The 27,378-nt window shown below is 41.8% G+C and overlaps 1 protein-coding gene and 1 long non-coding RNA gene across 12 annotated transcripts in view; one reads left to right on the top strand and one right to left on the bottom strand.

The window, feature by feature from the left end:
* LOC136312590 (zinc finger protein 568-like) overlaps window positions 1-12,395 on the top strand; it is a 28,917-nt gene extending 16,522 nt beyond the window's left edge. For all 11 annotated transcript variants that reach the window (XM_066242180.1, XM_066242186.1, XM_066242183.1 and 8 more), the window contains 3 exons: window positions 2,268-2,391; window positions 2,688-2,783; window positions 9,770-12,395. In XM_066242180.1, the coding sequence (XP_066098277.1) occupies window positions 2,268-2,391; window positions 2,688-2,783; window positions 9,770-11,211 (1,662 nt within the window). In that variant the 3' untranslated portion in view covers window positions 11,212-12,395. The remainder of the gene's footprint in view (window positions 1-2,267; window positions 2,392-2,687; window positions 2,784-9,769) is intronic.
* On the bottom strand, window positions 2,764-17,257 carry LOC136312609 (uncharacterized). The gene is made up of 3 exons (XR_010727023.1): window positions 17,191-17,257; window positions 16,426-16,492; window positions 2,764-2,895 (listed from the first exon to the last, which is right to left on the bottom strand). It is a non-coding gene; the product is annotated as an uncharacterized lncRNA (long non-coding RNA).
* Between the last annotated feature and the right edge of the window lie 10,121 nt (window positions 17,258-27,378).

Genomic DNA, 27,378 nt, shown 5'->3' with positions numbered 1-27,378 from the left:
CTGGAGATTCTTTTGCTTCTGCCTCCTTTGCGTACCCTTTTTTTTTTAATTCATTGAGAGGAGGGGAGGCAGAGACAGGCTCATGCATGTGCCCCAGCTGGGATCCACCTGGCAAGCCCACGGGGGGGGGGGGGCAATGCTCTGCCCATCTGGGGTGTTGCTGTGTTGCTCAGCAACCGAGCTCTTCTTAGTGCCTCAGGCAGAGGCCATGGAGCCACCCTCCAGTGCCTGGGCCAGGTCGCTCCAACCAAACCATGGCTGCAGGAGGGGAAGAGAGAGAGAGAGAGAGAGAGAGGGAAAGGGAGAGAGAGAGAGAGAGAGAGAAGCAAGAGGAGTAGCAGTGGAGAAGCAGATATATGCTTCTCCTGTGGTTCCTGATCAGGATTCGAACCCAAGACATCTACCTACATGCCTGCTGATGCTCTACCACTGAGCCAACCAGCTGGGGCCCCTTTGTTTTATCAAGTTCTGCATTTCTCTATGATGAACCCAGGATATAAATGATCTACTTTTCAACCCAAAAAGCCATTATGTATGTGAATTGATACTTCTGTCTTTTATTGAATGCGTGTTTTATTTTGGAAGATTTGAACAGTGGATTTCTTTTTCCTGAAAATTCCTGCTTTACTGAGCTCCTCAAGGAACTTGCTCTCCCCAGTTCTTCCCATTCCAGTAAATAATGCTACCGAAGACTGCTGTCCCATAAGTATCCCTGTTCTCCAACAAGTATTATATACTCGTTTTCCAAACCACTTAATCTTCCTCAGTGCATGTCCTTCCACTAATGGAGTGGGAAAACAAACGCTTGCTGAAAATCATACACCTCTCTTGTTAGAGCTTTGATTTGATGTAATGGAGATGAGTAGTTAAGTAGGATTCCAATTGCAAGCCTGGGTTTTCCAGTTAGACGAGAAGGTAATTGATGTTGATTTGATGCAGTCTCAGTATTTGTCCATACCTCTAGATCTCTGAGATTTTTAGGACTCAGGAATATAATAGATTGATTGTATAGAATTTGATATTCTGCCTTACCAAGCGGTGGTGCAGTGGATAGAGCATCGGTCTGAGATGTGGAAGGACCCAGGTTTGAAACCTGAAGGTTGCTGGCTTGAGCACAGGCTCATCCGGCTTGAGCGTGGGATCATCAGCATGACCCCATGGTCTCTGGCTTGAGCCCAGAGGTCACTGGCTTGAAGTCCAAGGTCGCTGGCTTGAACCCAAGGTCAGTGGCTTGAGCAAGGGGTCACTCACTCTGCTGTAAACCCTTGGTCAAGGCACATATGAGAAAGCAATCAATGAACAGCTAAGGTGCCACAACAAAGCATTGATCTTCTCATCTCCCTGTCTGTCTGTCTCTATCTGTCCTTCTTTCTGTCTCTGTCAAATAAATAAATAAACAAATAAATAAAAGAGTTCTGTGATAGTCCAAGGAATTCGTGCCAGGTAGACCCAAAGGAGTCTATTTTGAACTTACATAGTTTATGTTCTTCTTGAGTCACGTCACTGTGGGTCTGGATCTTCCTCCATCAGTTCTGGTAGCTCAGGAACAAAGAAGGCGTAGTTAGGGATAATTTACGGTAGCATGAACAATAGAGCCAAATTTATAAATTGTTGAAGAATAATGATTCACATAGCTGCAAAAGAACCTTGGACAACTTGTCCAAACTAGTGCCCCAAAATAATAACATTGGATACATGGAGTGTCATACAACCAGTAAAAATGTTTATTTTTGATGACATGGAAAAGTGATTAGGATTTAATATTCTGGCATATTTATGAGCCTGAGTTGTAGGATATTAAGTCACTAAGTTATATTTAAATTCTACTTTCAGAAGTAGAAGTTTTATAAGATTTTTTGAGTGATTCAGATATTCATAAAAACTTCTTTATTGGAAGAATGGGAGGAAAATGATCACAAGTTCTCAACATAGAGTATCCTGTGTACTTCAGCATGCAGTTTTATTTAATTGGAAAACACCAACTCACTGTCCTTTGTTTATTCCCGAACCTGGGTGGAAAAGGGAAGAGGATATCGCCAAGAGGTTACATTTATAGCTTGAGGCATGTTTAAGAATAATGTGTACAACCAGGAATCTGTGCTCTGATCACTCTTGTTCTCACACTGACCTGTCCATGTTAAAGGGTCCAGCATAGCCTATTTTCCCACGAGTGTTCCCTTACTGATTGTTTTCTCCAATTTCTTTTATTCCATTGTAAAAATTTTATCAATTAATTTTACAAATAGTGTATTTGTCTGTGGTTTCAGGACCTGAAGTTCAAAGATGTGGCCGTTTTCTTTTCTCAAAAGGAGTGGGAATGCTTGCACCCGGCTCAGAGGGGTTTGTACCGAGATGTGATGTTGGAGAATTATAACAACCTGATCTCACTAGGCAAGTTGACCGGCCCCTCAAAATTCAGATTTGGCCCTCTGGAATTTTTCTGTTCTTTGTTATCAATTTCTTTTGAGTGTTTTATCAGTTGCCTAGCTGAATTAATAATTCTTGCTTACCAAAGAATGATTGCTTCTTGTTAAATTGAAAATTGGCTACTCCATTTTACAATTTTATCTTTCTCATTCCTCTGACCTTCACCCTTAATCTCCTTACTCCTCTTGATAATCATGGACCAATTCTAATTCTGGGGCAGATACAACATAACTTTCCCTTTTTCCCCTTACTTTGCGCAGGACTCTCTGATTCTAAGCCAGATGTGATCTCCTTTTTGGAGCAGGGGAAGGAGCCCTGGATTGTTACAGGGAAGGAGACGAAAGAGTGCTGCCCAGGTGAGTGAGGTTGACTCGGACAAGGCCATGGCAGGTGGGTCACCCCGTTGGACTTTGAGGAAGCAGCACTTCTGAGATGTTGGGAGGAAAGCTCCTTGCAAAGTCCTGATAACTGGAAAAGAAAGTAAGGATGCTTCAGCATGAGGCCTCAAACTTTTACTTCGTTTAATACTCTGCTATTTCCCTCTCATTTCACAAAGGAAGCGCCTTCCTCCTTCCCAGGAGACAGATCATTTTCCCAATACTTGGGGTCCAGTTTTATCCTGACTTTTCAACACAGCTCTATTGAGATATAATTAACTTACTGTAAAATTCACTTATTTAAAGTATACAGTTCATTGATGTTTAGTGTATTCGCAGTTTTGCAACAGTGACAACATCCAAAATGAAACCCTATACCTGTTAGTAGTCACTGCCCACACCCAGACCTAAGTAACCACAAATCTACTTCTAACCCTTTTTATTTCTGTAAAGTTGGTAGTGATATCTCCTCTTTATTTTTTCCCCATTTTTATATCATTTTATTTTTCAGTTACTGTTGACATACATTATTATACTAGTTTCAGGTGATTAGACATACATTACTTATTAAGTGATCATTCTGATAACTCCCTCACCCATCTGACACCATACAGTTATTAGAATATTATTGATTACATTCCCTGTGCTGTACTTTACATCCCCATGACTGTTCCGTAACAGCCCGTTTTTACTTCCCAATCCCTCCCCTTTCCACCCAGCACCCAACCCTCTCCCATCTGACAGTTATCGAAATGTTCTCTGTATCTGTGAGTCTTTTTCAGTTCTGCATATTCATTTATTTTTATTTTTAGATTTAATTGTTGATAAATGCATACTTACTGCTGTTTTATTGTTTATTCTCTTTTTGTGTTTAACCGTTTGCATTTTAATTACGATGTGTCTTGGTGTGGACCTCTTTGGGTTTTTCAAATGTGTTTCAATTTCTTGCTCTCTTCTCCTTCTGGCACCCCCATGATGTGAATGTTGGTACACTTGAAGTTGTCCCAGAGGCTCCTCACACTGTCCTCATTTGGGGGGATTCTTTCTTGCTGTTCTGATTGTTTGTTTGTTTGTTAGTTGTTGTTTGGTTTCTTTCTTTTGCTTCTTTATATTCTAAATTGCTGATTTGATTCTTGGCTTCATCTACTCTACTGTTGATTCTCTGTAAATTATTCTTCATTTTAGTTAGTGTATCCTTCATTTCTGACTGGTTCTTTTTTTTATGCTGTTGAAGTTCTCACCAAGTTCACTGAGCATCCCATTAACCAGTGTTTTAACTCTGTATCTAGTAGATTGCTTGTCTCTCTTTTGTTTAGTTCTTTTTCAGGAGTTTTGTTCTGTTCTTTCCTTTGGGACATGTTTCTTTGTCTTCTCATTTTGGCTGCCGCCCTGTGTTTCTTTCCATGTATTAGGTAGAGCTGCACTGTCTCCCTGGCTTGGTAGAGGGGCCTAATATAGTAGGTGTTCTGTAGAGTCCAGCGGCACAGCCTCACTGCTCACCAGAAGTGGGCGCTTGAGGTGTGCCCCTGTGTGGGCTAATTACACCTTTCTCTTGTAATTGAGCCTTGGTTGCTGTTGGCATGTCAGTGGGAGAGATAATCCGCAGGCCAGTCAGCTGCAGGAACTGGCCGTGACCACTGACCACTGATCTCTGACCACGACCACCATGGATTCAAATACCATTGGCCAATTTTAAGTCTAATAATCAAAGCTACTTACAAGGCTATCTGAAAAATGTATGTTTTTTAATATTACCATCTGCAAGCTGACAATTGGTATCACCTTGGGAGGTAGAGGTAAACATAGGAAAGATGTTAGAAGACTTAGTCCAGGAACACTCCACCATTTGTTTGAAAAGAGTCAGGCGATCCAGCAAAAGAAAACAAGTAGGAATCGCAGTGAGCTCGGCAGACAATCAAGAGTGTATGGTGGCCAGAGTCCTGATCAAAATAATGCTTTAAGAAGGAGGAAAAGAACAATTGTGCAAATACAACTGATAAGTAAGACAGTAACTGAGAATTATTTAACTATTGTAATTGGTTGCATGGAAATTATTTGAGACCTTAAAATAGTAGTTATGGAAGAGGGTAAGGACAAAAATCTGATAGGACAGATTTTGAGAGGGAAAGGTAATGGGAAGGGAAACAGGAAAATGAACTAAGAAAACATACAAAGATTGCCCAGCATTGTTCAAGCCCTCAGTGTTTTGGAGTTTGTTTTTTTTAGCCTTTTATTGTGAAATAATTTAAGACTCAAAAGGAGTTACAAAAATACTACCGTACAGAGCTCCTGTGTACTCTTCACCCGACTTTCTCTAAGAAGGTCTTACCTAAACTTATGATATCATCAAAACCAGGAAGTTGATGCTGGCAGGATAGTAGTAACTAAACTAGAGACCTTGTTCAAGTTTCACCAATTTTTACACACTTGTTTTTATTTTATTTTATTTTATTTTATTATTTTAGTGTTGTTACTCTGAAACTGTATGACACTTGTTGGTTCATATAACCACTATCACAGTTGGGATACAGGACTCTCAGTGCTTTAAATATTTTTTATAAAGTAGTTTTTTTTTTGTTTGTTTGTTTTTGTTTTCATTTTTCTGAAGCTGGAAACAGGGAGAGACAGTCAGACAGACTCCCGCATGCGCCTGACCGGGATCCACCCGGCCCGCCCACCAGGGGCGGTGCTCTGCCCCCCAGGGGGCGATGCTCTGCCCATCCTGGGCGTCGCCATATTGCGACCAGAGCCACTCTAGCGCCTGAGGCAGAGGCCACAGAGCCATGCCCAGCACCCGGGCCATCTCTGCTCCAATGGAGCCTTGGCTGCGGGAGGGGAAGAGAGAGACAGAGAGGAAGGCGCGGCGGAGGGGTGGAGAAGCAAATGGGCGCTTTTCCTGTGTGCCCTGGCCGGGAATCGAACCCGGGTCCTCCGCACGCTAGGCCGACGCTCTACCGCTGAGCCAACCGGCCAGGGCTTATAAAGTAGTTTTTAAAATGCTATTATGTTTAGTGAAATAAAGCCAGATATATAACTTTTAGAGTCAGTGCAAGTTTAGTTATATAAAAAGGATATTAAAAAAACATTGAAAGGAAATATAAATTGTGACAATGAATAACCTAGGAAGCAGCTTGGGTTAAGAGGTTTGCTTGGACTGCTGGAATTAGTCTTGATTGACCTTTTAGAGAAAAGGTAAGGGATTATCTTAATCACAGGTCCCTTCTGGGAATGGTGTGTCTGGTGGAGAGGGACTGACTGAGCGCGATTATGGTTTAGGACTTGGGGTTTTTTCCTGGGCCCTTCTTGAATTATGGCCCTTGAATTTATGCACAATATTCAGGCCAGGAAGAATCCATTTTACCAGTAGCATGCAGAGGATTTGAGGGCTGACTTAAATCCCTAATTACTGATAACCCTACAGATTTTCTTTTGTTTTTATTAAGGGGGGGGGGGCAGAGACAGGCTCCCACATGTACCCCACCCAGGATCTACCCGGCAAGCTGCCTTATAGGGTGATGCTCTGCCCATCTAGGGTGTCGCTCCTTTGCTCAGCAACCAAGCTCTTCTTACTGCCTGAGGCAGAGGCCATGAAACCATCCTCAGCACTGGGGCCAACTCACTCCAATTGAGCCATGGCTGCAGAAGAGGGAGAGTGAGAGAGAAGTGAGAGGGGAAGGGGTAGAGAAGCAGATAGGCACTTCTCCTGTGTGCCCTGACCGGAATCAAACCCAGGACATCCACACACTGGGCAGATGCTCTACCACTGAGACAACCAGCCAGGGCCACAGATTTTCTTTTAGAAACCTGACCTTGTGCTATGGAAAGAAAAATGAGTGTCTTTCTATGGGAGATGGCTACAGGTTAGGCACCGCTATACGAGAATAATAAGGGTGATTCTGTGAGACTGGAAAGACTGTTGAGGTTGTGACTGATGAAGCTGGCAGGATGAGTAGTAAGCTCTAGGAATAGTTGTGGGAATATTGTACTAGCTAGAGGAGCATGTACATTGAAGGCACAGAGGAGAGAAGGTTCTGGGTAGGTGTCCCGGAATATCTGAATGAAGGTCGATGTCATGCAAGGTTTCCAAGTCTAGGAATTTTTCTTGAGGACACTTCACGGCCTTTGAAAGGTTTTAAACAAGGTAGGGACATGATTAGGTTGGTTGTCCTATAGAGATTGAATCGGGGTTCATGAGTGAAAATGGTGAAACTTATTAGGAAGCTGTTTTGGAGGACCAGATGATTTGACCTTATGCTAGAGTGAGACCCTGGAGTGGAGAGAGAAGAGAGATTGAGTTTCGGTTTAGGAAAATGGTTCTTGAGTATTGAAGAGTGATTTTATGGGATAGCAACAGGAGCATCCTTGATGGATGTTACTTTTTTGATTTGAGAATTCCCTTAAGTATGTATTTTGTTTCCAGTCCATGCTTTTTAGACAGTTTCCTTTTTCTACCAGATTGTTTTTCCAAATATTTAAAATAGCATTATCATCTGACATTGATGTCTGGAACTTCCCATACAACATAAAATGCCAACATCACTTTAATAGTCATTATTTATACCTTGCTTAATGCCCTTCTCCCAAGGACAACATTATAGCATCCAGTGTATGTGGCATTTTCATTAGTTCCCAGATACAGACCATACATTAGTCACAGAAGATTCTTCTGTACTCCCCAGTTGTGCCAGGCTTAATTATCTGTCTAGATTCCCCTGCTGTTTGTCTTTTCTGCACCCTGCTCTGGACCACACAAGAGCAAGGAGAATAACCCAAGCCTGCATAAAGCCTCAACACTTCACATAGCGTTTGGAGAACAAGCATCTTTTATCTCAGATCAGCCTTCTCTATATTTGATTAGCTATATAACTGTCCAGTGTCATTCAGCTAGCAAATCATGGGACAGGGATTCATACGCAGGTATGAATTGTATTCTTTAATACAACACTATACAATTTCTCATCAGTGGTCACCATAGTATCCTCCATTTCTATTAGAATTGTCTCAGAATTACATAAAATTTTCATTGTTGTGTGTAAAGCTGTCGGTATTATAGGGGCCTGGTAAAGGCACATGTACTGATGCTGGCATGCTTGTACATTCCTGCCATGTGCATGAGAAGTGATGGCAGGAGAATGTATTGAAGTTGGGAAGTAATATTTCCATCCCCTATTAAATAGTAATGAGAAAAGCATGAAGTGATTACTCTGATTCCCAAATCACTCCCCAATTTCATGATCTTTAGCATATTTTCTTTTGTTGCCACTGGAATACTTTTAATTACTTTACTTAACATTAATTGAACTATGTTTTGGTGATTGCTTATATCATTGTGAAATAACTATTATGCTAGTTCTAGGCCACTTTTAGAGAAATTATAGCAATAGATAAACTGATGAACAAACTGAGATAAAGATTATGAAGGCAAAGAATAGGGTACTTAACAGAGTGAGAGAACTTGGTCATGCCAAGATCCCGGAGCAGAGATGCATTCATGGGAGAAGGAGACATTTCCCAAAAGGGTCGTCTAAGATGAGCAAGTAATTAGCATTATATAGGACTCTAATGGAGTTCACCAGAATGGGCACATGGTGAGTGAAGGGAATACCTTAAAATGAAGGTGAACAGGAAGCAGGATCCAGATAATGCAATTTTGCAGGTCTATTAAGGAATTTTGTATTTTATTGTAAGTGCAAGAAGCATGCATTATACTTTAAAAGTGAGTGCCAGCTTTTGAGTTCCCTAAGAATCAGTGAGGGAGATAAATAAAATTATTAGTTTTCAAAAATATATTAATATGACCATTCATTCTTCAAACATAGTTACTGAGTATGTACTCTGCAGGTACAGTGAAGGGCAGACAGACAATACAAAGTAAAAAAGTTAAAGTATAATATAATCTGTTGTGAAGTGAGTATGCTGATGTTTGCAAGATGGATTGATGGAGGGATAGATATTTGATGAGACGAGTAGGGCCAAATGTTTATTTTAGAATCTATGTAGTGGGAATATGGGGGTTCATGGTCTAATTCTTTTAATGTTTCTGTTTGAAAGTTTTCATAATAATATTGAGGAAGTAGATACATGACGTGAGGAAAATGTCCTATAAATACGGTAGTTGAATAAGTTAAGTGATGAGGGTCCTATTTTATAGAGTGGTCTCATAAGTTGGCATTTGATTAAAGGTCAGAATAAAGTAATTAAATGAGTCATATTGATGTCCTAGGGAAGATATTTGCAGGCGGAGATTCTGAAAGAGGGTTACGTTTGGAAGAACATCTGGTTGGCCAGGGAGCAAGAGCAGAGTCAGCTAAAGGGAGGAGATGGACTGAGGTCAGAGGAGGTAGTGCAGGAGAAGCTCCGGGAAGGCCTGTAGACCGCGTTCAGGCTTGAATTCTTTCTCTTCCTGAGAGGAAAATGGAAAATTCAATGGAGGTTTTTGAGCAGAAGAATGACATGGTCTGACTTATTTTTAACAAGAATACTCTGGCTATTGTGTTGGGTGTGGGACGTAAGGAAGGCAACAGTGGAAGTGTGGAGATCTTTTAAGATAGTGCATTAATCTTGGTATGGAATGGCTTTGGGCAGGGGGTAGAGATACTGGTAGAGAGCAGTATTTATAATCTGGATATACTTTGAGGCTAGAGATGAGGACTTGCCGTTGGCTGTAATGTCCTACTCCTGTAGATTCTCATGGAGTTGGTGAGAGTTTGGTGGTTTCTGGGTGTCATATGTTTCCAAGTTCCTCAGCTGATTCTGATTTTCACCAGAGGTGAAGAACCACTTTCTTTATAAGATCCCCTCATTTTCTCAATTCTCATTTTCCTCACCCCATTTTTTTTCAAATTGCATTGCAGTGTTAAGGGCTATTTATCTGCTATTTTAAGTGTGTCATTTCTACTTTAGACCTTTTTTCCCCTGCACCATGAAAGAAAATACCTCCCATTTTCTTTCTTGTTATCTTACAGATTGGGAGTCCAGAAGAGAAACCAAGAATTTATCTCCAAAGGAGTGCAGTTATGAAATTAAATCATTGCAACCAGAGATAACGAAAAGACCTATTAGCTCTAATCTTGTGTGTACTAGGGTCAGAGATAATAGTGAAAGTAAATGCTACTTGCAGAAACAACAGGACGAACATTTCAGACCAGCTGTAACAACCTCTGGAGAAAGGTCTGCTGCCGCTCAGCGCACAGGTCGTAGTGTACCTCAGATGGTTCATACTGGAGGGAAATCATGTGAATGCAGGAAGTGTAAGGAGGCTTTCAGGTACCAGTCACACCACATTCAACAGGAAAGCAATCATAAGGAAAAAGACTCTGAATGTGGAGAATGTGGAAAAGCCTTTAATAGCAGGTCAGACTTGATTAAGCATCAGAAAGTTCATGAAAGAAATAAGAGTAATGAGAATAAGAAATGTGCCTTTACTTATGACTCTGAAGTGACTAAACCTCAGAGCATTCATACCGGTGAGAAACCTCATAAATGTAAGGAATGTGGGAAAGCCTATCATTCTAGCTCACAACTCATTAAACATCAAAGTATTCATATTGGTGAGAAACCCTATAAATGTACGGAGTGTGAGAAGGCCTTTCCATCTACCTCACAGCTTAGTTTACATCAGAGAATTCACACAGATGAAAAATACTATGAATGTAAGGAATGTGGAAAAGCCTTCACCCGTCCCTCACACCTTTTTCGACATCAGAGAATCCATACTGGTGAAAAACCCCATAAATGTAAAGAATGTGGTAAAGCTTTTCGTTATGACACACAGCTTAGTCTGCATCAGCTAACTCATACTGGTGAAAGACGCTATGAGTGTAAGGAATGTGGAAAGGCTTATAGTTGTGCCTCACAACTTAGTCTACATCAGAGAATTCACACTGGTGAGAAACCTCATAAATGTAAGGAGTGTGGGAAAGCTTTTATCTCTGATTCACATCTTATTCGACATCAGAGTGTTCATACAGGTGAGAAACCATATAAATGTAAGGAATGTGAGAAGTCCTTTCGTCGTGGCTCAGAACTTACTCGACATCAGAGAGCTCACACTGGTGAGAAGCCCTATAAATGTAAGGAATGTGGAATGGCCTTTACTTGTAGCACAGAACTTATTCGACATCAAAAAATTCACACTGGTGAGAGACCCCACAAATGTAAAGAATGTGAGAAGGCTTTCATTCGAAGGTCAGAACTTACTAATCACGAGAGAAGTCATAATGGTGAGAAACCCTATGAGTGTAAGGAGTGTGGGAAGGCCTTTGGTCGCGGCTCAGAACTCAGTAGACACCGAAAAATCCACACTGGCGAGAAACCCTATGAATGTAAGCAGTGTGGGAAGGCCTTCATTCGTGGCTCACACCTTAGTCAACATCAGAGAATTCATATAAGCCAGAGGAGTGAGTGAAGGTGTGGGGAGTTTCAGAATTTAATTGACATCTGAAATTCATACTAGTAAAACAAGCAAAACCCCTGTGATTATAAGGGATTAGGGAAAGAATTTGAGGATAACAATATCAGAGTTCATAATGTGGAAGTAAAGTATTTAAGGGCCAGAATTTATTAAGCATTTATTACTGATGAGAAACCTTATAAATGTTAGGGATTGAGAAGGTTTATTTGTGTTTCAGGATTCATTTGATAATCAGAATTCAGTTGGTAGAAAAGTGAGAAACCCCATGAATGTAAGGAAAGTGGGAAGGTTTAGGATGGCAGCAAATGTGTTAGAGACATTAGTCATTCAAACCTTTCTCAATATCAGCATCAATGGCCCTTGGGGGAAATCAGAGGATATATAACATCATAAATAGCATTTATATTGGATACCAATTTGCTTTAGCTAACAAGTTATTCATCTGATAATTCATACTTGTGGAAAGCTGTATTAATATTAAAGTTATAGCAAATTATTTCATCTTGCTCAAATCTTGTTCACATTTGCAAGCTCATTCTCTAAAATTAATGTGAACTGAATCAGAGTGGAAAAGGATTTGATCATATTTAGTCTATATTTGCCTTCACCACTATAACTCATTTCTTATAAGGCAAATTACTTAACCAAGTCTAAATTTTCTCATTTATAAATTAGTAATGTTAGCACCATATTTCTTAGTAGCATTGTGAAGATTAAATAATTATACAGTGGCACCTTGAAATAAGAATTTAATTTGTTTTGTAACCGAGCTCGTAAATCAGTCAACTCGTATGTCAAACTGCCAATACTGGACCCATGCGCCAACTAGTGGCAGCTTCCCAAATCACAACTTGTATCTCGAATTTCACTTGGATCTTGAACAAAAATACAGACCGAGTCACAGCTTGTACCTTAAAAAAAAAATTGTATGTTGGTCTGTTTGTATCTCAAGGTATCACTGTACTGTGTCCCTTAGAACAGTTTCTGGATTGTATTGAAAGTGTGTAAGATAAAAGTTGCTTTTACTATAACTTTTTATTTTCATAATTGTGTATTATTAGAGATTATAAGAGAGGAAGGCCTTTTGGGCTCAGTGACTGTATGAACATCTTACATCATGTCTTTCTTTATTGAATGTTAACTAATTCCTTCTGGAAAATAAAAATAAAAAATTTTTATTCATAGCTTGCTTTTTTGTCCCGTCAGGGGATTCACAGTGTGAAGAATACCAATAGAATAAAACTGGGTAGCTGGGAAGTCGAGGGAAGATCTGGATGATGTATTAAAACCTTTCAAAAAAAATTACATGGGCACACCCTCTGACTTCTGTTCTGGAGAATTAGAAAATAACAAAGCCTTAGCCAAAATCCATTGTTTCTATAAGGAAATTTAAAAAGTACCTGTAGAAATAGTTTTTATATTAAAAAGGAAATCAAAGTAAATTATCATTAGTAATGAATGACAAAGAAGATTGCATGTTGAAATTTGTAGGATGCAGCAAAGCTATACTTTGAGGGAAATGACCTTCCTTCACTATGTGTGGAAGACAGGGACAGTTAGGCCAGGGTCTCACTTCCCTGTACCTGGTGCACTGCCTGTTCCTAGTGTGCTCCCAGTACATGTTGATGACTAAAGGAACAAGAGTGAAGAATAAGCATTTGACTCGAGTATGTTGAAAAACTACCAAAACATACTGCTCACAAAAATTAGGGGATATTTCAAAATGAATATGAAGTGATAAAAAAAAAGCATTTGATTTTTTTTTATTAAACAAGAACAACTGAAAAGCAAATGACAAGTCAAGGAAAGTTGTTCAATTATGTAAGTAAGATGCAAAACCAACTTTTATTTCATTGGTGAAAATGCACTGTACAAAAAGCTGGAAGTACTGGAGTATCTGCACGTTCCCTGATCCCTGTGCAGAGCCACCTGACCAGGTGGTGCAGGGGATAGAGCATCTGCCTAGGATACAGAGGACCCTGGTTCAAAACCCCAAGGTTGCCGGTTTGAGTGCAGGCTCATCTGGCTTGAACATGGGATCATAGAAATGACTCCATGGTCACTGGCTTAAGCAAGAGGTCACTGACTCAGCTGGAGCCCCCAGTCAAGGCACATATGAGAAAGCAATCAGTGAACAACTAAGGTGCCTCAACTATGAGTTGATGCTTTTCATCTCTCTCCCTTCCTCTGTCTCTCCTGCTTAAAACAAAACCAAAAAATGCAGAGCCAAAAAAAAAAAAGTTTTGAAAACATTTTGTTGAAATGAAAAACATTGAGGCCCTGGCCGGTTAGCTCAGCGGTAGAGCGTTGGCCTGGCGTGCAGGAGTCCCGGGTTCCATTCCCGGCCAGGGCACACAGGAGAAGCGCCCATCTGCTTCTCCACCCCTCCCCCTCTCCTTCCTCTGTCTCTTCCCCTCCCGCAGCGAGGCTCCATTGGAGCAAAGATGGCCCGGGTGCTGGGGATGGCTCCTTGGCCTCTGCCCCAGGCGCTAGAGTGGCTCTGGTCGCGACAGAGCAACACCCCGGAGGGGCAGAGCGTCGCCCCCTGGTAGGCGTGCCAGGTGGATCCCGGTCGGGCGCATGCGGGAGTCTGTCTGAGTCCCCGTTTCCAGCTTCAGAAAAATAAAAAATAAGTAAAAATAAAAAGAAATGAAAAACATTGTATCCTAAAAAGTGAAAACTCATGAATTGAGAGAAGATATGTAACTACAAACATGGAGGAATTTAAAGAAACAGACAATACTATTGTGGTAGACACCATTGGTTGCCTACCCATTGGTATTAACTATTCTTCCTTTGCCAGGATTACCTGCTACTCACTGAAGTCTAAATGCCAGAATCCTGCTCTCCTAGCTAGCTTTGCACCTGGGAGTTTGTATTACAGTCCTGGCCTTAGAAGAGCTGAGCAAAATGGCTGCACGTGGACTTCAGTTAAATTTTCTTTCCTAACAAAATAGGAGTAGGAAATGGTCCTCTTACATACAGGATGCAGTTTATATGTCTGTGTGATACTTGGAATTGTGGCCATTTTGCAGCTAGATGGGTGAGAGGCTGAGATTGGCATGGAATAGATTAGAATTACCTGTGTCATTGGCAATGTTGAGCTGATGAAACAATTCAGAGTGCCCTGATCCTGGACTTTTGTGAAATAAGAAACTCCATGCATATCTGTTAGAAGTTTCTTTTTAAAGTTTTTGTTTGTTGAGCCTGACCTGTGGTGGAGCAGTGGATCAAGCATCGACCTGGAATGCTGAGGATGCTTCCTGCTCCTCCCCACTTGTGTCTCCCTTCTCTCTCTCAAATGAATGAATGAATGAATAAATAAATAAATAAAGATTTTGTTTGTTGGTTTTTATGGGGAGGGTGGATGGAGCAAGGAATATAGTTGGTTCGCTTTAGTTGTTCATTGCTTGTTGTATGTGCCTTGACCAGACAAGCCTAGGCTTTCGAATTAGCAACCTCAGCATTCCTGGTCAATGCTCTATACAGTGTGCCACTACAGGTGCAGCTGTTACAAGTTTGTATTCAACTTTTTCTTCTTTTTCTCCAAGTGAGAGGAGGGGAGATAAGAGAGACAGACATCCCAACTGGGATCCATCTGGCAACCCCCATTTGGGGCTGATGGTCTTCCCCTCTGGGGCCAATGCTCTTGAACCAATCAACCAACTGAGCCATGGCTGCAGGAAGGGAAGAGAAGGGAGAGGGAAGGGTGGAGAAGTAGATGGTCACTTCTCCTGTGTGCCATGACTGGGAATCAAACCCAATACATGCACATGCCAAGCTGATGCTCTATCACTGAGCCAGCTCGCCAGGGCCTATATCAACTTTTTGTAGTATGTCTGAGTCTGAGTAAAAAAGATTTTTATAAATACATACATATATTTATTCAACTTTAGAAAGATGAGAAAATGTTTATATTTCTTTTTATGGTATAACAAATTGTAGAAAAGCATTATTTTCTTAAACATATATGCATATCTCAGATATATTATAGATTTGTTTTCAGACCATTGCAATATAGTAAGGCCTTAAATTGAGTCATGTTCTTTTTGCTTTTGGAGAGTCTTACCTTCAATGTATAAAACATCTGTGACACGCAACAAGACAGCGCAATAAGCCTCTATGTATGTATACATAGTCAACTATGATTTAGTAAGATGTAGGAAATGTGTGTTTATACAGCATGTTTATTTATATTCAGGGTTTTGCAGTGTGTTTATATTCAGCTTTTTACAGTTGTCTGAAATCCTAGAATAGTATTATTTTCCTGAATAAGAATCAAGAAAAAAAACTGATTAAAAAGCTATACCATGTTATTCCTCTAGTACCAGAGTATATTACAGATAAAATCTTCTAAGTCTTCAAGATACAAAGAGTCACAGTTATGAGGCTACATACGCCTTTGACCAAATTTGGATAAGGATATCCAAATCAGCTATAAAAATAATCCATTGTACTCATGTTATATGAATATTCCAATGAAAATACAAGTTCAAATCCAGTAGTGTATTAGGGGGAAAAAATGGGATTTTAAAAATCCAGAATAAAATGACCTGACCTGTTCAAGTGTTAAATATATATATACAATGTGTAAACATAGTGTTTACATATTGAAAACTAGATGCTAAAATAACTTATCACCCAAAGTAGTAAACAAGAAACTATTACAGGATATGTATAATATATTCAGCTGCTGTGAAATCACTGCAGTTATCCAGTTAAACATACCTCAGGATAATTAGACATTCTCAACATTTGGAGTAATCCAGTGGATTCCACTTGAGCATCACAACTTAAAAAGGAATACATATTATGAAAGAAGATGGTGAAGAAATAGGCAGGTGGATATTTCACACGCCTCCTTCCAGGACAAAACTGGAGTTATAACTAAATTTAAGAGCAATCATACTGATAAACAGGACTAAATGAAGAGGAGTGTATAACCAAGGATTCACAGAAGCAACATCGAGACTGGTAGAAAGGGCAGAGAAGCAAGAGGACTGCCTTTGCTCCCAGGAGTGAGCGACAGCTGTGGGGAAGTGTTCCTTGAGAGGCTTGGGTCCTACCCCTCAACCTGGGTGTAGAAGAGGTGCCCATATAGCATTTGGTGGTGAAAAAAGGCGAGGTTTCCATCTGCGAGAAAAAGATTGCAGAGATGCAAGCACCCTCTTAAAGGGCCAATGCAGGAAATCTTTCACAGCCACTTACCCAGGGCTCCAGCGGAGGGAGGGCTGAGAGGACTGCAGTTGCGTGAGGAGGTTGTGAGGATAGTGGCCTGAGGAGAGACACAGTGGGGGTCAGCCACCAGAACCCCTGTGCTAAGTCCTTTTCTAATACTACAGTCATCATCTTATTTGGGTAGAGCACTCCCCTCCGCAGCATCAACCTGGAGGAAAGCAACTGCCCCACCCTATGGAGAGTGGGTCCTGCTTGAGAAGTAAGTAGCCTTGGCTAGGAAGTAGAAGGCTAAAAAGATTCAGGGGGTGACAGTGACTCGGTTGTCTGGCATTGAGGCCAGAGCTTTTCCCTCCACTTTCCTGAGAATATGATTAGTTCTTCTGCCCCATGGGAGATACAGTAGAAATTGTCTGGACTGTAGGAAGAGCACATCTCTGGGTTTCAGTGGCCACACCCACAGAATTCCTAGCGGCCACATTAGCTCCAAGCAGCCGGCAAGCAGAGGCAACAGAAAGTGAAACTCAGGGATCCTTGGATCCTTTGCTGACTTGCCCCCTGAGAGTGGTGCTGGTAACAGCCAGCCTAGCTGTGCAGCCTGATCCTCCCATGTGCACCTAAGCCCAGCAGAGGGAGCCACAAATTCTGGATTGTTTATAGCAGTGGTTCTCAACCTTTCTAATGTTGTGACCCCGCAATACAGTTCCTCATGTTGCGGTGACCCCAAACCAAAAAATAATTTTGGTGGCTACTTCATAACTGTAATTTTGCTACAGTTATGATTTGGAATGTAAATACCTGATATGCATTATGTATTCTCATTGCCTCTCCGCCTCCTAGGCTTCTGTCCTCTGGCGCTTGCTGCACCCGCCCACTGATGACGTCAGCAAGCTCCGGACACACGTAATGCGCTGCTATGGACTGTGGAGCATTCCCCCGCTTCCCCCTCCCCTTAGGCCCCGGACAGATGATGCAACCACGTCTGCGCACGACCACAGGCATTCAGTTTGGAACGCACATCCATAACGGCGTGCGTTCAAGCTGAATAGCGCTGCTGCAGACAGTAGCGCAGCTTCTCAGCGGCTAAAGCCATCGGGAATATGTATTTTCTGATGGCTTTAGGTGACCCCTGGGTTTTGGTCGTTCAACCCCCACCAGAGTCGTGACCCACAGGTTGAGAACCGCTGGTTTATAGTTTCAAAAAGGTTACTGAGGGCCAGTCTTGGGTAGTAGTTAGTGTCTTATACTGGTCTGCACTAGGTCCCCTCCTAAGAAGCCTAGAACCAACACATTGGCTAGCTACAGACATTAGAGCAGGATCCATGGAACATCACTAGCAGCATATCTAATGGGAGAGCTCATCAGGCACCAAACCCAGCTGAGGTGGATTCTGCTGCTTGTGGTCAGCACCTGCACAACATCTGGCGTGTTGCAATGAGGTAGAGCCTCACAGCTGGCTCAAGTTTTAGATACCCTGCCCTGCTGGGATAAGTTCCACAGTGGGAGAGAGGCTTAGAGCTCAGAAATTCAAAGTGTGAGTTCCTTGGGGACTATTTTTGGTACCAGGCAAGGGGCTTAGCCTCCCTTTGGGGTAGGGTCACAATCAGCCCCAGTGGAAGTCTCTCAATCTTCCTCCCTGAGATCCATGGCTCCTCAGCTAAAAGAACTATAGAGGGGGCCAGTAAGCCACACCTAACCTGAATGTGCTGCTCACCTCTCTGGAGAGAAATAGAATCAGAGTATCCAGCAATGGCTGAGGAATTAGGCTCTGGAGTAGGGAGCACTTTCCCCATACTGAGCACCTTCCCAGGTGGCCTTCCCAGTGGGAGTCCAATTAAGGTCATCCCAACCTCAGCTGTCCTAACCCATCAAGCTTTTAACCGTGGAGAGGTTGTGGGGTGAGGCCGGTCTGAGCTCACTCTACAGAAAACTCTGTGGGAAGACCAGGCAGCTGAGAATTGGAGGCCAATGTTAAGGAATTTGGACTCTTTTAAGGAGCTGCTGTCAGCTTTGAGCAGAAGGAAGTCAATCCTTATAGACAGATTGGCCCCTTCAGGCACAAATAACATAGACACAAACAGTGAACAGAGTGGTGGCTAAAAACAAGTAGCCCACAGTGGGTTACAAACAATGTCTGACATCAAGCCATATCCGAACTCCTCCAAGAAGACCCAGAATCAACACAGCCAGTAGTGGTTTTCAGACCACACCAATGCTAGATGACTAGCCACACAAGAGGCATGATCAAATAAATATTCCAGCAGGTACCAGGCCCTGCTAAGAATAACTATGCCCCAGAGGATAGATACAGCACAGTGTCTAATACACTTGATCAAGATTAACCCTTAGAGCCAGCTAGCCTGACAGGTTAACTCCACCCACAAAAAGGACTACAGCATCCAAGACTCACCTACAACAGGAGGTAAATATACCTTTCAAGAAACATTTCTAGAGCAAAGAGCTCAGATGACCTGAACATTAGTACCACTGAACCCACCTTCCTCATGAAGACATCACAACAAATTTGGGAGTCAGACCAGAGATACCTAATACACAAGGAAATTGGGCAGACAAAGAAATATGCCCCAAATGAATCAACAAGAGAAACCCCCAGAAAAAGAATTTTATGAAATGGAACCAACAAACTACCAGATGCAGAGTTTAAAACTGGTTATTAGGATGCTCAAGGATCTTAGAGTAAGAATGGATGATCACAATGAGAACTTAAACAAAGAGATAGTAAGCATTAAAAAGGACACTGAAACTATTAAAAAGAACCAGTCATAAATGACAAATATGGCCCTGGCCAGATGGCTCAGTGAATAGAACATCAGCCCAGTGTGTGGAAATCTTGGGTGTGATCCCCAGTCAGGGAACACATGAAAAGCAACCACCTTCTCTCTTTCTCTCCCTCTCCCTCTTCTCTCTCTATTTCCCTTTTGCAGCCCATGGCTCAATTTGTTTGAGCATTGGCACCAGGTGCTGAGGATAGCATGGTTTACTTGAACATCGACCCTAGATGGAGTATGCCAGGTGGATTCTGATTGGGCACATGTGGGAGTATTACTATTTGCCCTCCTCTCATTTAAAAACAAAATGACAAATACAATATCTGAAATGAAGACTGCACTAGAAGGAATCAACAGCAAGTTGGATCAGGTTGGATGAAGCAGAGGATTGAGTCAGTGAGTTAGAGGTTTAGATAAACATAAGCACAGAAGCAGAGCCACAAAAAGAAGAGGCTCAAGAAGGCTGAGGAAAATCTAAAAGACCTCTGCAGAATCAAGCAAAACAACATCTGCATCATAGGAGTTCCTGAAGAAGAAGGGAATGAACAAGTGATAGAGAACTTGTTTGAAGACATCATATCTGAAAACTTCCCTAACCTGTTGAAGGAAAAAGTCACAAAAGCTCAAGAAGCACAAAGAATCCCATTAAAGATGAACCCAAAAGGGGCAAGACACATCATAATTAAAATGCCAAAGAGACAAAGAAAGAATCCTAAAAGCAGCAAGAGAAAAGCAATCAATTACCTACAAAGAGGTCTCCATAAGGCTGACATCTAACTTCTCAACAGAAACACTTCAGGCCAGAAGAGATTGGCAAGAAACATTTAAAGTGACTTATAACAAGAACCTACAACTAAAACTACTCTATCTAGAAAAACTATCATTTAAAATTGAACGCTAAATAGATTCCCAGATCAATAAAAGGCAAGAGTAGTTCATTACCACCAAACCAGCATTGCAGTAAATGTTAAAGGACCTGCTATAAGAGGGAGAAAGAAAAAATAAATAAAGTGGATTATAAGTTTAAAGAATAAAATAGAAATAAATAAGTACATATTAATAGTAACCTTAAATGTAAATGCATTAAATGCTATAACCATTGTAAATATTTATGTACCCAATATAGGAGCACCTAAATATATATAGCAGATTTTAATGGACATAAAGAAAGAGGTTGACAGCAGTACAGTAACAGTAGGAGATTGTAACACCACACTGACATAAATAGATATTCTCAAGACAAAAAAATCAACAAAGAAATAGCATCCTTAAATGACAAACTAGATCAACAGGATTTAATTGATATCTTCAGAACACTTCACCCCAAAGTAGCAGAATATATTATCTTTTCAAGTACACATTGTACATTCTCTAAAATAGGTTATATGTTAGGACACAAAACAAGTCTCAATAAATTTAAGTAGATTGAAATCATACCAAGTATCGGCCTGGTGTGTGGATGTCCCGGGTTTGATTCCCAGTCAGGGCATACAGGAGAAGTGACCATGTGCTTCTACACCCCTCCCACTCCCTTTGTCTTTCTTTTTTTGTTTGTTTTTTGGGGGGGGGGGTTGTTTTTGTTTTGTTTTGTTTTTTTGTATTTTTCTGAAGCTGGAAACGGGAAGAGATAGTCAGACAGACTCCCGCATGCGCCCGACCGGGATCCAGCCAGCACGCCCACCAGGGGTGACGCTCTGTTGCGACCAGAGCCACTCTAGAGCCTGGGGCAGAGGCCAAGGAGCCATCCCCAGCGCCCGGGCCATCTTTGCTCCAGTGGAGCCTCGGCTGCAGGAAGGGAAGAGAGAGACAGAGAGGAAGGAGAGGGGAAGGGGTGGAGAAGCAGATGGGCACCTCTCCGGTGTGCCCTGGCCGGGAATCGAACGCAGGACTTCTGCACGCCAGGCCGACGGTCTACCACTGAGCCAACCGACCAGGGCCTCCCTTTGTCTTTCTATCTCTCTTCTCCTTCTGCAGTCATGGCTCAATTGGTTCAAGCGAGTTTCTCTTGGGCACTGAAGATGGCTCTGTGGCCTCTACCTCAGGTGCTAAAAAAAAAAGGCTCAGTTGCTGAGCAATGAAGGAACAGCCCCAGATGGGCAGAGCATCACCCCCTAGTGGGCTTGCTGGGTGGTTCTCAATTGGGGCACATATAAGAGTCGATCTCTCTGCCTCCCCTTCTCTCACTAAAATTAAAAAATAATAATAACAAATGGGTTGATGAGATCAATGAAGAAATAAAAAATGTCCTTGAAACAAATAAAAGTGAACATACAACAACCTGAAATATATGGGACACAGTGAAAGCAGTCCTGAGAGGAAAATTTATTGCTTTAAAGGCACACCTCAAAGCCCTGGCCGGTTGGCTCAGTGGTAGAGCGTCGGCCTGGCGTGCAGAAGTCCCGGGTTCGATTCCCAGCCAGGGCACACAGGAGAAGCGCCCATCTGCTTCTCCACCCCTCCCCCTCTCCTTCCTCTCTGTCTCTCTCTTCCCCTCCCGCAACCGAGGCTCCATTGGAGCAAAGATGGCCGGGGCGCTGGGGATGGCTCCTCGGCCTCTGCCCCAGGCGCTGGAGTGGCTCTGGTCGCAGCAGAGCGAGGCCCCGGAGGGGCAGAGCATCGGCCCCTGGTGGGCAGAGCTTCGCCCCCTGGTGGGCGTGCCGGGTGGATCCCGGTCGGGCGCATGCGGGAGTCTGTCTGACTGTCTCTCCCCGTTTCTGGCTTCAGAAAAATACAGGAAAAAAAAAAAGGCACACCTCAAGAAGAAAAAATATCTCAAACAATCTAACCCTGCACCTAAAACAACTAGAAAAAGAACCACAAACAAAGCCAGAGGAAGTATAAGAAAGGAAATAATTAAGGTCAGAATGGTTAAATAAATGACATAAAGACTAAAAATAAATACTAAAGATCAATGAAACCAAGAGCTTGTTCTTTGAAAAGGTAAACAAGATGGACAAACCTTTAACCAGACTTATCAAGAAAAAAAGAGAGAGGACCAAAGTAAATAAAATTAGAAATGAAAAAGGAGAAGTAACTGACATCACAGAAATACAAAGGATTGTAAGAAAATACTATGAAGAAGTATATGCCAAAAAATTGAACAACCTGGGTGAAATAGATAAATTCCTAGAAATATACAATCTTCCACAACTGAATCTGGAAGAATCAGAAACCCTGAGCAGACCAATTATAATAAATAAAATTTAACCTGTTATCAAAAAACTACCAGCAAGCAAAAGTCCTGAACCAAATGGCTTCACAAGCAACTTTTATTCAGCATTCAAGAAATAACATCTATTCCTCTCAAACTATTTCAAAAAATTAAAGAGGAGGAAAAACTTTCAAACTCATGTTAAAAAGTATGCATTATCCTAATTACAAAACCAGGTAAAAGCACTACAAAGAAAAAAAATAACTGTAGGTCAATATCCCTCATAAACATAGATGCTAAAATTCGCAACAAAATATTATCAAACCAGATCCAGCAATACATTAAAAAGATCATACACCCTGATCGACTGAGATTTATTCCAGGGAGGCAAGGCTAGTACAATATTAGCAAATCAATAAAAATCATTCAGGCCCTGGCCGGTTGGCTCAGCGGTAGAGCGTCGGCCTGGCGTGCAGGGGGACCCGGGTTCGATTCCCGGCCAGGGCACATAGGAGAAGCGCCCATTTGCTTCTCCACCCCCACCCCCTCCTTCCTCTCTGTCTCTCTCTTCCCCTTCTGCAGCCAAGGCTCCATTGGAGCAAAGATGGCCCGGGCGCTGGGGATGGCTCCTTGGCCTCTGCCCCAGGCGCTAGAGTGGCTCTGGTCGCGGCAGAGCGACGCCCCAGAGGGGCAGAGCATCGCCCCCTGGTGGGCAGAGCGTCGCCCCTGGTGGGCGTGCCGGGTGGATCCATGCAGGTTTGCACTGGAATTGGACAGTCGGCAAAAAAACAATGGAGCCAAAAACTGATGGGCCATTATCTTTAATCCTAGGTTGCACCCAGCAGGCAAGTAAAAAACACTGGGCTCCAAAACCCACTCACATTCAGTGCTCACAAAGCTACTGACTTATCCGAGTTTCCTAGAATCAAAGGTTTCTAGCTCACCAGACTTATTCACCTATGTTTCCCATCTCCTTCCCTCCCTCTGCACAAACTCTGCACAAACTAGCCTCTCACTCAACACTTCGCCATCTTGGCTGCGTCTCCTGGCCTCCTCCATGTGCCTTTCTCTGCTCTCCTTTCTGCTCTCTCCTCTAATATTAATCTCAGGAACCAAGAGAGCAAGCTCTCGTTCTGCCCCCATTTTATAGTGTAGATTCAAAACCTTTAATCCAATATACAAAATAGGGGAGTCTAATACAAAGTCACTTCTCTGAGGCATGATTAGATTATACCACCCCACATCAAAAAGGGTGGGAAAGGCTTAATCCCAAAACCAAGCCCCAGGCTACAACGATCCTGCCTGCCCACAGCCTGCCCCCAACACACATTAATATCACCTGGGCGACGGCCTTCACGTGGGCAGCACCATCTTTAACAAAGTGAGCATAATATATTTTATCTGCCCTACAGATAAGGTGAGCAATCGTCCTCCTTTAGGGAGGATAGTTCTTTTATTGTAAGTTCTGTCCTCCCTCGAAAAGTGTCTTCCTACATATCCTCCTTTTTGATATTGGAAGACTAATCTGTAAATGTTTACATTTGATCAATGCAGAGTCAATTCACTGCGTGTGATGTATTTGTATTTGGCATGACGATTCATCAAGGATCAGTACAGTGCAGTGAGATGTGATTATGAGATCGATGTGCTTCACACAGGAGACCTTAAGAGAGTGCGTGATATACCTAGTGTGCAAATGGCTTTGTGTACTTCTTACTGAAACATGATATGGCACAAACGACATTGTAGAGACTCATGATTATTTTTTTCTCAGTGAATATTCAATCATAGGTAAGCACAATTCACGTTTTATTAATTCATTATCTATTTAATAATTTCCAAATACGTATAATTTTATTTACAAATATTTTCTCAAAATTGGAGTTTTAAAGTGGAAATCAACCTCAAACCATATCTATTAATAATGCATTTTGATTAAATAGTTGCATAAAGCAGATATTTTTAAATTAGAAAATGTTAAATACACCTAAATATCACTCCAAATTAGTGGTTTTGTTTGATATTTAATAGGTATGTAAATTCCAAACTGCACTTTTGCTGTTCCACTTGGCTGCCTGACCCCACCCTTAATTACCAGACAATCGCCCATGGGACAAAGGAACTCCAGGAAGCTGGTCAATCACCCCAATGAAGAATATTCCAGAAAGCCGGAACATACCAGCACACCCTTGTTCGAGGCTATCCGCAACCCTATAAAGTTTTACCTCAGTCTGTTCTCGGTGCTCTTCTCCCCAGGAGAAGTGCCCGGCAGGGTTCTATAAGGTCGGTGGATAGAGGGATGGTCATGTGGAGAACTCAGACCCGCCCACTTTGGCTAGGACCGCCCACAATCAAGCCCGCCAAAGGAAGCTTCCCAGGAACCATTTGGAAAGAAGCGATCGTCTGCCAGCCAGTGAAATTTTACCACGTCATAGTAGCTCCACTTCCCTAGAGGGACCCTTTAAATATCTCCCATGTGGTTTAATCTTTGCAACTTCCCTAGCCTCCATCTTTCTTTCCTCGGGGCCAGGGAACCTTGCCGGGTGGGATGTGCGCTCTGTACTCAATAAAGCCATTTATTATTCCACACTTTGCGGCTCTGGCCCTCTTCCTTCCTTCTCGGCGGGGAAAAATACCTTACAGGTTCTTTTCTTCCTTTCAATAAAGCCTGTTACTCTGGTCTTTCGGACTCCCATGGATTCCAACAATATTTAGTTTTACTAAATGAGTATTTTTTCTTACAATTATTATTAAAAATTAATAGGCATGTAAGCATAATTATAATATAAAATAGTACAATGTTTTTATTATGCATTTATCATATTATAGTGTATTATTGTTGCAATGAATAAAATGTTTCTTTTATTTACAATATTGTTTTCTTCCATTTATTTTTGTCCTCCTTTTCATTGTAAAAAAGTTGGTCACCTTACCAAAGAGAACCTGTTGATGACAAAATTGCAACATACTCTCACCCCCAGGTAAGCAATTTGACTGGATTCTGCCACTCATGGATAGCTAACACATCCTGGTATAACACAAAAAGCTAAAGCTTAGGCCATTGCTTGGCTAGTATAAAATGCCTATCAGCTGAAGTAAGTCCAGATGAGACAATGTTCAAAAAATTAAGAGTAAAAAGAGCCTTATACAATTGTTCTTGTGGGGTGAGTCTTTCCTCCTGACTCCCCCTTTTTTATTTGTTCAGTTGGTGATTAAGAAGACCATTGGATCTTTCTGTAATACCTATAAGTTTGGGTGAATTCCTCAAGCTCCTGAGGCCCCCAAGAATGTCTCAAGGTTCCTTTCTGCTTTCCTTTCAGGACAATTCTTCTAAAGTCCTTCCTCTCCTTTTCTCACCTTTGCTCAGTTTCTCAGTTCCTTCTCTTTTTGTTTCTTCCCTCTGCACAAACTTTCTACAACCTGCAAACTTTCTTCTCTATTCAGAAATAACCAGCTTTTAGAAAAGCTTTTTTCTTTTTCCATTCAAAAGTACCTCCATACCTTATACCCTCTATCATTAAAACCATACAATTTCTTTTTGATTAATCAGAATTCTCAATTTTCAGAAACCTCAACTTTCAGTGAGTATTAAGTCAGTAATTAACAATTTTAGAGTGATACTTTTATGAACATATTTCATGACCTTTGAAACAGGTTCTTTCATTGGCAAATTTACATTTTCTTTTTGAGAAACTGGGAGGCAGAGACAGACTCCTGCATGCACCCAACTGGGATCCACCTGGCATGCCTACTATGAGGTGTTGCTCCATTGCAACCAGAGCCATTCTAGCCTCTGAGGCAGAAGCTATGGAGCCATCCTCAGCATGCGGACCAACTTTGCTCCAATGGAGCCTTGGCTGAGGGAGGGGAAGAGAGAGATAGAGAGAGAAAAGACAGGGGGAAGGGTGGAGAAGCAGATGGCTGGGAATCAAACCTGGGATTTCTACACACTGGGCCGATGCTCTACCGCTGAGCCTTCAGGCCAGGGCCACAAACTTATATTTTCAAAAGAGATAACAGGAACCTTTTGTAAACCCAGGCAAAACAAACATATTTTCTGTTAAGAACTTTAAAAGACATTAATTAAATTAAGCTAGTAGTAATATAAAATATTTCTGTTGACCACCTGATTAAAAAATTTTTTGGAATAGTTTTATATTTTACAGTATTATTAATAATTGCAGAGAAGAAAAACTCTTTGTCTTTGGCAGACTTCCAGGTTGACAGAAGATAATGGAGGGGTTGGGCTACTGAGCCATTTGAATTTTCAAAGTGACCCCATTTCTTTTCCTTTACATTGAGGTTGTGATCCTTGCCATTTTTACAGCCTGCACAGGATCTGGAGAGATGTTAATTCTCCTATTGTTCTCAGGATTACAATAGTTTTCAGGTCTCCTAAAAGCTTCAAAATATTTAAATGACCTGGTTTCTCTTTTTTTCTTCCTTTTCTTCTGAGTTTCTTTTTTTATTCAGTCAGAGGCAGGGAGGCAGAGAGACAGATACCTGCATGCACCCCAACTGGGGTCCACCCAGCAAGACCCCTACCAGGCGATGCTCTGCCCATCTGGGGCTGCTGTTCTGTTGCTCAACAACCAAGCTATTTTAGCACCTGAAGTGAAGCCATGGAGCCATCCTCAGCACCCGGGGCCAGCTCATTCAAACCATTAGAGCCATGGCTGTGGGAGGAGAAGAGAGAGAGAGAGAGAGAGAGAAGGAGAGGGGGAGGGGTAGAGAAGCAGATGGTCACTTCTCCTGTGTTCCCTGACTAGAGATCAAATTTGGGACATCCACATGCCTGCACAATGTTCTACTGCTGAGCCAACTGGCCAGGGTCTTTTTTCTAAGCTTTAGCATCTAGAAAGGGTAGTAAGATATTTTTCCCACTTTGAATTATTAACTAATTAATTAATTAATTTTTCATTAGAATCTTTAGTATGAAAAACATGAAAGCTGGTGCATAACATAATAACCAAATTCTAAACAGAGACAAAGTTCAAACAAAAGGTATTTATAAACTAAATCCTCTCAGAGGGACTGAGACACTAG

This window comes from Saccopteryx bilineata, chromosome 9 (genome assembly GCF_036850765.1).
Source record: "Saccopteryx bilineata isolate mSacBil1 chromosome 9, mSacBil1_pri_phased_curated, whole genome shotgun sequence".
NCBI classification, from domain to species: Eukaryota; Metazoa; Chordata; class Mammalia; order Chiroptera; family Emballonuridae; genus Saccopteryx; species Saccopteryx bilineata.
Note: the sequence above shows the minus strand (reverse complement) of the source record. Positions and strands in the feature narration are given on the sequence as shown.